At 36.9% G+C, this 13,856-nt stretch overlaps 1 protein-coding gene across 16 annotated transcripts in view; it reads right to left on the bottom strand.

Annotated features, from left to right (window-relative positions):
* The window catches only part of CYRIB (CYFIP related Rac1 interactor B), a 131,738-nt gene that overhangs the window by 24,906 nt on the left and 92,976 nt on the right, over positions 1 to 13,856 (bottom strand). For 4 of the 16 annotated variants that reach the window (XM_053929603.2, XM_045181440.2, XM_045181438.3 and 1 more), the window contains 2 exons: positions 9,552 to 9,634; positions 2,453 to 2,574 (listed from right to left, as the gene is read on the bottom strand). The exons of 4 other annotated variants lie outside the window; for them this stretch is intronic. In XM_053929603.2, the coding sequence (XP_053785578.1) occupies positions 2,453 to 2,574; positions 9,552 to 9,624 (195 nt within the window). In that variant the 5' untranslated portion in view covers positions 9,625 to 9,634. Of the gene's footprint in view, positions 1 to 2,452; positions 2,575 to 9,551; positions 9,635 to 10,528; positions 10,612 to 13,856 lie in introns of those variants that run through there. 8 more of the 16 variants (XM_053929602.2, XM_071222208.1, XM_071222209.1 and 5 more) reach the window with 3 other exon arrangements.

Below are 13,856 nucleotides of genomic sequence, written 5' to 3'. Positions count from 1 at the left end.
ATAATAATAAGTCTCAGGGCCGGGACAGGTGAATCTCTTACCACTGATTATTCTTTCTCCCCGATATCTTAACGTCCTTCGGTATTATTTTTCTATACAAATTCTTTTTAAAACTTTGAGACATTTATTTGCTTCCCCAATGCCAACTGTGGAACACTGTGAGCGAGCCCCTCAGGACCACACAGTGCTATTAATGACTACGCACCCTACAGACAGCTTCAATCTGTGGTCACAGTGCTAGCAGCTCAGGCTCAAAAGCCCACAAGCCCTCTTTCAAATGACCGATGTATACACTTTTGTGTTATCTTATTCCCTTCTAGAACAGTACAACGGAACCTTTCTAATTTATTTTGAGAGAGAGGGGAAGGTTGGTAGGAAGAGAGGGAGAGAAATATTGATGTGAGAGAAACATCCATTGGTTGCCTCTTGCACGGGCCTGACGGGGGACTGGCTCACAAGCCAGGCATGTGCCCTGCCTGACCAGGAACTAACCAGCGAGCTTCTGCTTCTTGGTTGACACTCAACCAACCAAGCCTCGCTGGTCAGGGCTGCCACTGAGTCTAAATATGCATTCAATTATGTCAACAGAAGACTCTGGGGAAAACACTTCCCACAGAGAAACAGAGTAACCCTCCCACTTGGGAAGTTTTTAAAAATCCTGAGTTCTACCTTCAGAAAAATAATCAAATAAGTAATGATACTTTTTCTTTATTGCTTATGAAGACAACTGGTTAGTTACAAGAATTCAGTTATAAAACAAACTTTAATTAAGTATAATGACATAACACTGGCGAACAATTTAAAATAAACTGTAGCACTAATAATTAACAGAAAGAACCATGAAGCATTTTTGGAACAATTTGTGAATTGATTGGTATGACCTGTAGGGAAAAATACCTTACCAATTAGTAAATTAGGATACTGCTTAATCATTTAAATCTTCCACCTCAGTGATGTTTGGTTTTTCAAAGTACGTTTAAATGCTTAGAGATCTTGAATTTCACAAGAGTGCTTACATGCCTTCGTTAACTGAAACCTTAAGGTCCTACTGAAGCTAACGATCACGGCGAAGCACTGCGCCCGGTGCTGACAACACAAACGTAAGTCTACCCTCCTCAAGCTGGAGGTACAGTGGTAGAAAGAAAAACATCAAATATCAATGTTTCCTCTTTAAAATGTGATGGTTACCACAAAAGAAACATGCCAAGTACTAGGGTAAAGGAGAAAGGGGAAGAAGGAGACCACTGGGTTACAAAGAAGGATAGGAACTGAACAGGAAAAAAGGAAGGGTATATTCCAGACAAAAACGAAGGCAAGGAAGTGTACCTGTGCGAGACATTCCAGAAACAGGCAGTCTGGCGCACACGAGGCAGAAAACAGAGCCCACGTTACCTGTAATCTCCCTCAGTTAATGGTATCACCAACCACTAATGTTACTTAGAAACCATGGAATCACTTCACTCTCTCTCCTCCTTTATGTTAAATATCCAGTCAGTCAATCACCAAAACCAGTGGCCCCTGAGTCCAAAACATTTCTTGAATTGTCATCTTCTGGTGCTGGCACTTAATTCTGCCTTCCCTAGTACTCCAAATGCCACTAGAGGAACTGAACTGGATGTGAACTGTACATCAGATCGATCCTTGATAGCCTGCGCACTATTAGTTATAAAGAAGAGTAACAGAAACGAAGGGTGGGGGGAAATGAAGACACAAAGAATGGGATATGCCTTCAAGAAACGTGGCAGAGAGAAAAGGCAGTGCCCGTAGTAGGAGACAGCTGAGTGTGCACGTGCTGCGAGGGAAAGTCAATGAAAGGGAAAACACAGAGGATGTGATTAAGAGAAGAAATAATGAAAAGAGTCAAGTTCCAGAGAAGGGTGGAGAACAAGGTAGAGAACTAAGCCTTGGTAGTTAAGGGGTAGAGAGGGACTGCTTCTTCTGAAAAACAGAAGTAGTGGAAAAAGAGATGAACGGAAAGAAACTTGTATAAATTCAGAGGTCTGGGAGGAGAAAGCTGAGGGAGACCACACCAAACATTTGCTCTGTGGAGTAAGGTCGTCAGACAGAGTTAGAGGAGTCCAGACCTCAAGGATGATTTCAGCGTTTCCCTAGGAAACTTAGGAGGAGCAGAAAAAATAGACTGGCAGGACAAAAGCCTAAGAAAGGTATGTTCTCTCCTCCCCTCCAAAAAAAGGACCGATAGTCCCCCATGGACACAGTAAACTTCAGGTGTGAGAGCAAGCAGTGAAACAAATAGAAGTTTCTTCAGTATACATAGATTACGTATTTGCAGAACACTGTCCCGCTTTCGCTCTTATATCTTGCAACCACTTTTGAAATAATGCAAGTGAACTTCCTTTAAATACAATACTTACTAGGCACGAGAGAATCCTAAAGCATAGGAAATGACAGAGATTAAAAAGAGGGAAACAGCAAATTTCAGCTGATTTACCTCTCGTATTTCATGGCCGGCTCCTCTGTATGACTGCAAGTCCTCCAAGATGCCTTCTGCATCTTTTAATACTACATTCACCTGATTATAAATTTCCTTCTCAGACTCTGTAGGCTGGGCATCTATATAGCAGGAAAGCACAACAAAATTCACAGTCACATGATTTTTTTAGTACACATATAACTCTAAGCAATCCAAATTTCTAAAGATGACTAACATTTTATTCAATGTTAACTCTGCACTTCTCAGACAGGACTGATAATTTTTTCATACTCCTACACTTGAATAACTAGCCACAAGTTTGTAATATCACAAAGAAGAAAGGGAACACCAAACATTACCATTTATTTTGGTTACAAATCATGACTTGGTATATTAAGTGAACTTGAGAATTATAATTTGACATTTAAATTGTGAAAGCATTAATAATCGTGTTTTCATTATATTCACTATCAGTAATGACTGTCAATTGCTGAGTAATGATCTATTTTAATGCAACAGAAATGAAAGGCCTACTAATGGATCTTCCTAATCTATGGTGTAAAACTGAAATGCCTTTATTCTACTATAAAGTTCACTTTAATGACTGAATTTTGACATAAAAACTATTTTAAAAGAATAGTTTTTAGAATCTCCTCTTTTCCAGGGACCACTTTAAATTCTGTACCAAAGAACTTCTCTGCTGATGAACACAAGGTCAAGATTCCTTCGCAGGAGTTCAAATTATGACACTGTTCCAGAATCCATGGGCTACTGAAAAACTACATACTTTAAGCTACAACATTTAGATTTTGTAATACTAAAGCAAAAACGGAGTTCCTACACCCTTGAAGAACAGTGAGAAAAAATGAAGAGCCCTCAGTTATAAAAAGCATGATGAGGAACACAAACAGATGGGCATCTCCACCACCTGCAGTGTTAGCCACAGAACATATGTTAGTGTGACTGTATCTAGATTTCTCTGCTAGACTGGAGGTAACAGAAACTCTGCTTTTAATAGCATGGTCATTTGTTTCTCTAAGGATAAATCATTTGCATTTAATACATTACTTTTAGCTGGAGGTTGCGCACTCTGTGAGGAAACTGAGTTTTTTCTTAAATCTTTCCAATTAGGCCAGGTTACTACAGATAAGGCATAAAGCACTTAAAATGATAAACATCATAATTACCATAATGTTTTAGAGAGGAATTGTGCTGGTAGAATTTCCCCATGCTAAAATTTTCTCTTAAGAGGGTGAGGAGGCAGACCAAATTTATCATATGAATTAAGAATGTTTCTGATGAATCTTTGCCTACCAATCATATAAAACTAGTACCTAAAGTTTTCTGACCCATGCCGCCTCCCCACAATACACAGCAATCTGTTTATTCCTTTCCTTAGAAAATTTAAGGAAACTTAGTTCACACGGGAAACTAGGACTCCAGATGCCTAAAATACTGTAACTTTACTTTGCGTTTAGAGCAGGTCATAGTTCAACTCCACCTACTAAACCTGCAACTACTCAAGAACATACCACATTTTAAAAAATCAACAATTACAGTACCAAATTTTAATATCAACATACTTAACAAAGTAACAGAGAAACAATAATAAAGTAACATTTACATGCAAAGCCAACTTAAGAATTTGTGTTCGCATATCTGTACCCTTACATTTCAAATTTCTTTTCATAAATCATGTACTTTTTGAATGAAAATACTATGACAAAATAATTACACAAGAGTAGCCAATTAAAGAGACTGTGACCAAAGCTACAGAGGTATTACTAGGAGCAAATACTGATATTATAGCTAAATGATATTTTAAAAATCAGGATTTATCATTTAGCAGTAATATCCTTTCATATTTAGCCAGACCATATTCTCCAAAGTAATGGTTAGACACACTTTTAAAAAGGACACCTCATAACTTTTATACTTACACCAGGTGCAGTAGAGAAAAATATTTTTTACATGCAAAAACAGCAGTTTTATACATTTGCATATGGACTATGAAACTACAGACATATACACCAAGTAGACATGTATCAGTTTCAATTCATGAAGAGGGAATTCATGACAAAAGACAATATTTTGACTTTCATATATCAAAAGGTATTTATAAAGTCTGCAGATACTAAACTATGTATTGTTGGTGTAGTGACTAATTGTTAAAAAAAAAAAACGTGACACTGAGACTTACATACAAAGAAACATTATCAAGTAGATAGATTGAAATAGACCTTGAAAGTGATTAATAATTATTAAAGATTTAATAAATGACAAGAAACTTAAAGATTTCAGTTTCCCCTAGGGGTGGAAAAAATACCCAGCACCACACTGATTAAACATTTTTAGACTGTCACAGGAAAGTCACATTTATAATTTTGAAAGCTGCTGAAGACTGCTGCAGAAATGAAGACAAACAGAAAGTAGCAGACAGGTAAGCACTACTTTACCAGATAGCAAGTCATGCAAAGGGTGACATACTAGGGAGAGGGCGACTATATAAAAGAAAGCATTTGTTCAAAAAATGGTATCATATAATGCACCCAAGACTTGTCACTTTGATTTTTCATAGCAAATAATGACAAATGGTATTAGTTGAAGAAAAAAACTACCACTTAGCCAGCTAATAAGAGGACATTCATTTGATTGCTTTAAAAGAATGTATCCACTCCTAAGAGCAGGCACAGTGATTACTCGCCAGGCTTACTGAAAAGCAACTCAAGGGAAATTACAGCATGGTTCAGTTGCTCTTGTTGTTTGAAGGTAAATTTAAATATTTAAATAATTTCACACCACTTTCCTATAAAAGTCACTAAAAATAATTGCTAAAATTGAAGTTGTTATGGTACAAAGGAGGCAATGATCAGCTATAAAAGAAAAAAGTAAAAAGCAAATCGTAAGAATTATAATTGTAGTAAGGGGTCTATGTGATTTAAGCTTGCATTCATTCATTCAATAAATATTTACACTCCATCCCCATAAATTTCATCAAGGCAGGGACCTCAATGTACAGTACATACCACTGTACAGTATGTGTAAACTCAGGTCCTTGCTTTTCTACAACGAAGATTTGTTGAGTAAATGAAAGGGACTGAGATGGTAGATATAAACATGGGTTAAAGGACATCATTATGCATTTTTATCTTTGAATAAAATCCTATACCATTTTAGAAAAAAACCTATAGGAAAATGCCACCAGAATAAAAATATTTCAAACTGCAGGGTTGAAGCAATGGGAAAATATACAAGAGGTAAAATGGAAAATCAAGTTAGACTAAAAAAGTGGGTATCAATATTTTTCAAAGATGGACAAACAGGCAACACAAAAGACACAAGAATTAGAGGAGATGCATGACTGAATGGAAAGGCACTAAAACAATCAGGGAAAGTGAGATTCTATTTCTCATTAACAAACACCCACCTATATTCGCTCTCCTACTCTGACCTACTGAAGTTAAGTAAATCAAGACTGACTAACAGACACTGAACTCTATCATTTATAAAACACTATTCTGAGGTTGGAAGAGACATAAATGTAAATCAAAGTCTCTCTCGTCCTAAGAACCACAATTTAGTGAACTAAATATATAGGTGAGCAAAGCAGGATTACAGTTGTAATACAAAGAAATAATAATTAATAAATAATACAAGAATAAACTGTGTTTTGCATACTCACAACAGTAAACCTACTTTGCTCACCCCTGTATACTACTTATTCAGGCTAATGACTTGTCATTAGAACAAGCAATAACTAAGTGTCATTATAAAATAAGAAATTCCAAGAACTAGAAGAAGCTTTTCTAGTTCTTCTAGAAAAGAAGAACTAGAAAATTCAGTGCTTTTCATATACACCGTCATTAGCAGAAGTGCTACCAAGTTTTATGGGGCAAATCTGAGCTTGTATGTTAATTGAGCCACTTTTAAAAGTAAAATCTTATCATATAGGTATAGCTTGCTTTTAAAAAAATGACCCTCTTTCTAGTACCTAAAGAACAGGTAACAGTACGTTTCAATGAACACGGACTGTCATTTCATGCCTTTGTACATGTTCCTTCTACAATGTCCTTCACTAAATTTGTCTGAAGCATTCTGACTCACCCTCCACAACTCAACTCAAATGTCACCATCGGAACACCTACCATGACGCCAGAGCTACTCACTGCTAGGTAAAGTTAATCCCTTCCTGATCTGTACCTGGAATGTAAACTATGTAAAGAACATTATTAATATGCATTTCTATTTATTTTACTAGATTGAGAACTCCCCAAAGGCAGGGGTTGTATCTTAGTTACCTGCATCGCCAGCACCTACTTGTTGGCACACGGGAGGCAAGCTGAAAATGTACATGGAACTGAAGTGAAAACCAGCACAGGTGTGCACACGTAGAAGTTAAGGGAGTAATGCTTTACGATAAAGACAGAGTCTTTACTTTGTAAACTACAGGACTCCACTGAATCATGTCTAAAAACTACTGGAATAGTTCACTTGTACACAGCTTGATGCAAAATGCCAGTACGTCTATCTGTATGGAATTGTTTCTATAGTTGTCCAATCATGAAGAGACAGTGAGCTAAATTTAACCAATCAGAATGATGGAAATAATAAACCTAAACTACTCTGGTAGCCTGAATATTACTGTTCATCTAGAAATAAACAATGTCGTACTAAATACTTTATTTAATAAAAGAATGTGGCTTTATTCTCTGTAATCACAGGAAACTGGCAAATCAATGATGTTGACCATTTTGAGTGTGGTATAAAACAGTTTAAAAGAGAACCCATCTGATGGGCTAAGGTCACTCTAGTAGCCAAATTGTAAGGTAAACTTTTACAAATGCAAATTTCCAAAAAGAAGATGAATGAGAGAGAAAATTGATGAAGAAAACTGTAAAGTTAGAATCAAAAGAAAACATATTTAAACATCGAAATAAGAAATAACAACAGGCCCTCGCCAGGTAGCTCAGCTGGTTAGAGCATTATCTTATGCACCACAGGGCTGTGGGTTCTATTCCCATTCAGGGCACATACCTACATTGCAGGTTTGATCCCCAATCAGGGCATATACGAGAGGCAACCTCTCAATGTTTCTCTCACATCGATGATTCTCTCTCTCTCTCTCTCTCTCTCTCAAATCAATAAACACATCCTCGGGTCAGGATTAAAAATAACAACAACAAGCAAAAACTCGGGCCTAGTATATAGTGTATTTTCACTAATTTTCATTTATAGTATACTAGTGAGTGCCAAACCAAAAGTTCTACATTGGCTGATAGAGGCAACAAACCACTCCTTAATTTATACCTGCCTTTAAAAAGTTAACACTTCATATATACCTCTTCATTATTGGTAATTGCTATTATTAGCAATTCTAACCTTTTCCTGCCACTAAATTTTATTTAAATTTTAAGGATAATGACCCAAACCCAACCCATATTAGAAAACCAAGACCAAATAATATTTTGAGCACTACAGTAAACTCATGCTTCTCACTTGACCACAACAGAATGCTGGGTGTATAAAACGATCAAGTGCCAAGTCTTGAACAAGATCTTGACTGTATCAGAGCCAAGATTCTGCAAATGTACAGGATTTGAGACAGAGTAAAAAAGAGACAGAATAGCAGAAACACATACAAGACCAAGTTTGAAACAGATGCAAATAAACTAAAATACAGCTTTACTGTAAGTTGCCTCATCTGAAAAAATAACCTTCAAGTCAGCAATCTGCTCAACATCCCAAAGCTGATTAAAATTCATGCTAAACATGCACTTAAAATAGCCTTGTTAAATTGTTGAGAAGGGTCAAGAAAACCACTATTTGTTTAACTACATGTCTCCTAAAAGCCCAACAATTTATTACGGTCCCAATGCTGACACTGCGACTCTTTGCTAGCCTGCACACAGTGCCCCACTAGTTACGGAACATCGACAGGGATGCAGTAAAAGTAGAAAAATATCAGAGACCACAAATTATTCCATAAAATGCAGAAAAGCTATAAATTAATGTGTTCATATGAACTATCCTGGTTTAAAGAAAAAATATATAAATTATTCATGAAGTAGAATTAATTGTATAATATCACATAAACTAAATTGAGGTTGATGAAAAATGCAATGACTCTCTGAGAATTTAAGGGATTTGTTTATTTTCTTTTTAAAAACAGAAAAGGTCTTAAATTTTAAGTTTTTAAAAATCTGCTCCAAAGTTTTAACCTCAGATGATAATGCAAGGGATGACATGATTTAGTCTGAAAGCTATCTCTTCACCCTTTCCTAACAATTTCCTAATGATCAGTTAAAATAGCAACATTCACACTAAAACACCAATTTAATATCATTGTTCTTGATTTGACAACCAGACAGGCTAAAGCGACACTGACAGCCAAAGCAGCAAAAGCTTTTCGGCACGCACAGGGGCCGGCACACTTACCTGCCACCCTCAGACCTTATCACAACAGGCCATGCAACATAAAACAAACAGAGGGCAAATTACTCAAAGGTCTGTGAACCCATTAGTTTTCTTTTTATTTAGAGTTAGAAAAAAATTAACTCCTGAAATAAATACATATGAGTTTAACTTTTCAAATTAATTATGTGCAAAGATTAAATAATTAAGGTTCACACTTACCTTTTAATATTATGCCCAAATTACTGAGCTTTGAATGGCCTTCATGAACAGATTTGTATTAAAATACTTCATTAGGTACACAGCGTTAATAGTTAATTTTTCTCAACTGCAATAATTTCCCCCAAACATTGCTTCTATTAACAAATTGTGAAGTAGCATTTGTCCTTTCCATCAAAACTTTTTCATAGAAATGTTTTCATTAGAGAATCTCAAATGTTTTCATTAGCGATCTCAAATTGTAAAATAATATCCAACTAAGAGATAGGAATCTCTTATAAAAATTCAAAGAAAAGTATTTTATCACAATGTAATCTAAAATATATGATTGTCAGTTCTAGAAGGCACCAGAAATTTTATTCAGACAATTCATAGCTCAGTCATGCAAAGCAGTTAAGGAGAGAGCAAAGTGGAAACATTCGTTTAGTGCAAGACAAACGCAGTCTACTGCAGGCAAAGAGAAATAGATATAAAATCATCTTCTCACTTTCAAAATCAAGGAAAAAATTTGGCCCCTGCTCAAGGTCTGTGCATGTCAAAACTTTAAGAAGATTCCCCATGTTAAGGTACCTGTCAAGACAAGAATAAGAAAAGAGAAAATATCCCTTTATAAAAAAGAACATCGGAAATTTATTTTCTGTTTAAATAGTAACAGGGAAAATGTTCATTAGGCCATGAATTCGTCCTTCAGGTCACCCAGATGTGCTCTGGCAGGCAGCAAACCGGGTGCTCAACGTGTTGATGTGTAGGACCTGGAGGTGAAATGTGGTTTTCCTGTACACAATGGCACGACTGTTGCTCTATTTCTTCTCAAAATTCTCCCAAGACAAGTTTCATTAATGGCCTTATAATGAAAAATTCTTTAAGTATTCCAATAGTGCTAGAATTCTGAAAAAGAAATTGCTGATCAAGAATTATTCACATGTAATCTTGTTTAAAATTGCACTGAAATAATAATTTATTTCAAAGCCAAATATCTAGAGTTTTGGCCACAGCTCACCTTTGCATTTCATCTTAAAATAACAGAATATTAAGCTTACTTCCTGTATGCCATGAAATAAAGCATATATTTCTAACCAAATTTGGATTCTTAATTTGTGGAGGTTATTTAAGCACTGATTCTGGATATGCAGCACACTCCCGATTTTTTACAAAATCGCCACAGGACTGTAAGTGTAGCCACCAAGGCATACCGTCAGAATGTTCATCATAAGGCTACTGGCTTCATGGACTAATGAAAGGACAGCACTGGCTACAGACTCAACATGATTTCAGCAATGAAAAACTAAAGAATTATACATATGATGGTGATGTTTGCCTACGATTAAGAAAAAGAGTCATGCAAGCTTTGATTCCCCATGTTTTATTAACAAATATTCTGGCTGGCCTTCACTGTGGTGTGAGTATAATTAATCTTTCACCTTTACCATTATGCACCAGCTGTGAAGGGCTAAAGAGACTTACTTTCAAAGTCCAAGAAAAAATGTGCTGCATTGTGGTCTATGTCCCTGGTTAGCACCTTAATGAGATTACCCATGCCAGCAAACCTAAAAATAAAAATGGCAACATCATTTAGTTCCAGTAAAAAATTTTTAAGCAGAGGCCTGGGATTCGGCAAAGGCTGGCTTGCTCATAATTACCAACAGGTGCAAGTTTATATGCTCCTGGCACTGAAAATTTGGAACAACAAAAGCACAGTTGGCTCTGAGCTCATAGCTCTTGTCCCTCTTTTCCACATATCAAAAAAGTTACATAAGCAAGATTGGAAAAAGATTAGATTTTTAAAGATAACTTGCAATATTTACATTTGATTAATCTATGCTAGTGTTACTTCTTTATAATGGTTGAGGCAAATATTCTTAATCCAAATTAACATCAAAAAAAGATTTCCCAAGTAAGTAAATATTGAGACCATATTTTTAAATAACAGGAATACTTTCCTTCTGTAGATCAAACCTACTGGGAATACAAGGAAGGCGGTATTCAAATCACATTTAACCATTAAAGACTGAAGGGAGTTATCAATTAATGACCTATTTAAAAATTTTTACCACACACAAACCAATTATTTATCTCATCTATACTCCAAAGATAAATCAAACATGTTATTATTTAACTCATTAGACTGATTATTCAACAATATTAACTACATACAACCATACAAAGCAGGTAACTTAAAAGTTAACACAACAAACCAGTACAAAGGGAGCCCACAATTACCGTAACTTAGTAGGTTTGCAGAGGGAAGACAGTACAAATAAGGTACTGGCATAAATCTTGCCCAAGAATTTGCCACGACTCAGTGAGGATGGACGTGGAGGGAGGTGGCAGGAACATCAGGAAGCCAGGCTCAAACCTGGACATGGCAGTAGCTATAAGTCCCCTCCCCCCATCTCAATACTTTTCTCCAAATATGGAACTGCTAGCAAATACAAATGAAATTAAACATAAAAGTAACAATATTTGTAATCAATGAAAGGAGATACCTCATTACTCATCCCCATTACAAAAAGTCTGAAAAGAGTTATCATTTCCGGCCACCTGTATTGTCCCCCCTCCCCCTCCCCACCCCCTGGACAGTGTCTATGTCCCTAACCTCCACAAGAGGAAATAATAGTGTAACTGTTACCTGTTAGACTGACACACATTTTAGAAAATGTTAAAGCAATCTAATTTATTCACAAATATGGTAAATAATGAAGGGTCCCCTCTCTTTCAAAACAATAGTCTCCCAATGGGAGAGGCTATATAAGGATTTGTCTTATTTTTGATACTAAAATCCCTATTACACAGAATTTCACTGGAAAGATTTTGTACAATATTTTACACGAATGGACTAGTTGAGTTAAAAACTAAGAAACTATTTTATCTTAATTATCTTATATATTATAAGAAAGCTTAGAATATGAACCCGTTTTAAAAAATTGATGGAGAGAGAGATAGAGAGAGAGAGAGAGAGAGAGAGAGAGAGAGAGAGATTGATTTGTTGCCCCACTTATTTATGCATTCATCAGTTGATTCTTGTATGTGCCCTGACTGGGGATCAAACCTGCAACCTTGGCATACAGGGATGATGCTAACAATACCAACCTTTTATATGTAAGGAATATATAAGCATTGTTCCAAAATCATCACATCCAATAACTACCTGAAATTGGTTACTAAATTCATTTAATAAATTTCAGAAACCATTTAGAGATAGACTATTTCACTGCTTTAATTTCTAAAAGCTTTCAAATACAATGGAATTATGTTTCCAAACACATAAATTCTCTCACTAACAAGAACTGAGACCAAATATGCAAAGAATTACCGAGTGTATCAAAGTGTCAACGATGGACGGAAAGCAAGCTTGAGAAAGGCTGTAACTGGCTTCAAGGGGAACAAGGCAGCACGCCATCCATGGAATCAAACCAGAATTCCAACTCTGGCTCTCCTAGCTGTTTGCCCTTGAGAAGGCTAGTTAACCTCTGTGGGACTTGTTTTCTTTGTCAGTAAAATACACATAATCATAGTAACTATCTGAAAGGATTATTGTGAGAGTGCAGTGAGATTAAGCACTGACGGAACACAGTGTCTGACACACAGAAAGCCTTTAATAAATGTTGGCTGTCATTAACACTGTAACTCAAAACACAAAGTAACTTTTAAAAATCACTAATGGCTCTATTTCTTTTCATACAAACCGGACTTTTCAATTTATCGATTAACTGCAATGGTACGAGTCACAGTATATCACAAAGCCCATTTTTAGCCCATTTTTGTCAAGAACATTGCAGAAATGCTGTCCTAAATTTAGTCCTATGAGACCATCAGCAGGTACAGGAGGGAGTGGGAAGGCAGAGATTACTTTCCTTAGCTTTTCACTCGTACGCACACAGTTGATCCTCAGGGAAATAGTGAAACTAGCCAAGACCGTCCGCTCCACTTCCCTACAGCCCCTCCTCCCAGCGTATTCCACTACTTAGTCCTTCTTCCAAGGCGTCCCAGCCTAATGTGACCCCACACCCCTCACCCTGCTTCACACCTGGTCCTGACCTATGCACTCTCTGCAAGTGCTCAAAGATTTAGCACTTCGTAACCTCTTCAATACAATGCAGACTCTTAGTTTGAAAATGGCCCAGTTTATCCAGTACAGGTTCTCAGCCTCAGCACTATTAACCACACAGGTTGTGACAACTAAATGTGACTACAGATATTGCCAAATGCCCCCTGGGGGGGGCAAAGTCACACCAGTTGAGAACCACTGATGGAGTACAACAGTGGTCCAATGCGGTAAGTCCCCCTGCCACACAGCACGCAGTAAAGATGCTCATACCATACCCTGTGTGCCTCTGAACAAAAGCTTGTGGAATTTTTTCAAAGATCTGGAAACAGTTCATATTATTAGTTGTCATATCTTTTCTTATAAGGACAAACAAAAAAAAATTAAAACCATATCCATCTTGCATTGTTTAAATCTTCAGCCAAAAACAAAACAAAACAAAACAAAACCTCCCATCCCCTCAGTGTGGCTGATTTCAGTGAATACGATTCGGTGGCTGACTGTCAGTTTTGGTAGGTACCAGAGTGCCTGGGGTTCAAACCCTACCTAACGCCACTTTCAGCTCGGAGACTTTAGTCAAGATTCCTGACTTCCCCGTGTACACAGTGATAAACACCCACCGCAGAGGGTTCATGAGCTCGTAAATGGCTGACTTTGGTACCAGGCCTGGCCATCTCTGTGCTGCTGCTGCTGCTATGGCTGCTGCAGAGCCTGACTGACCAAAGGACCAGCTCCCAGCAGCCCAGC

Source organism: Desmodus rotundus, chromosome 8, assembly GCF_022682495.2.
Source record: "Desmodus rotundus isolate HL8 chromosome 8, HLdesRot8A.1, whole genome shotgun sequence".
Lineage (NCBI taxonomy): Eukaryota > Metazoa > Chordata > Mammalia > Chiroptera > Phyllostomidae > Desmodus > Desmodus rotundus.
This window is presented reverse-complemented; position numbering and strand designations above follow the sequence as displayed.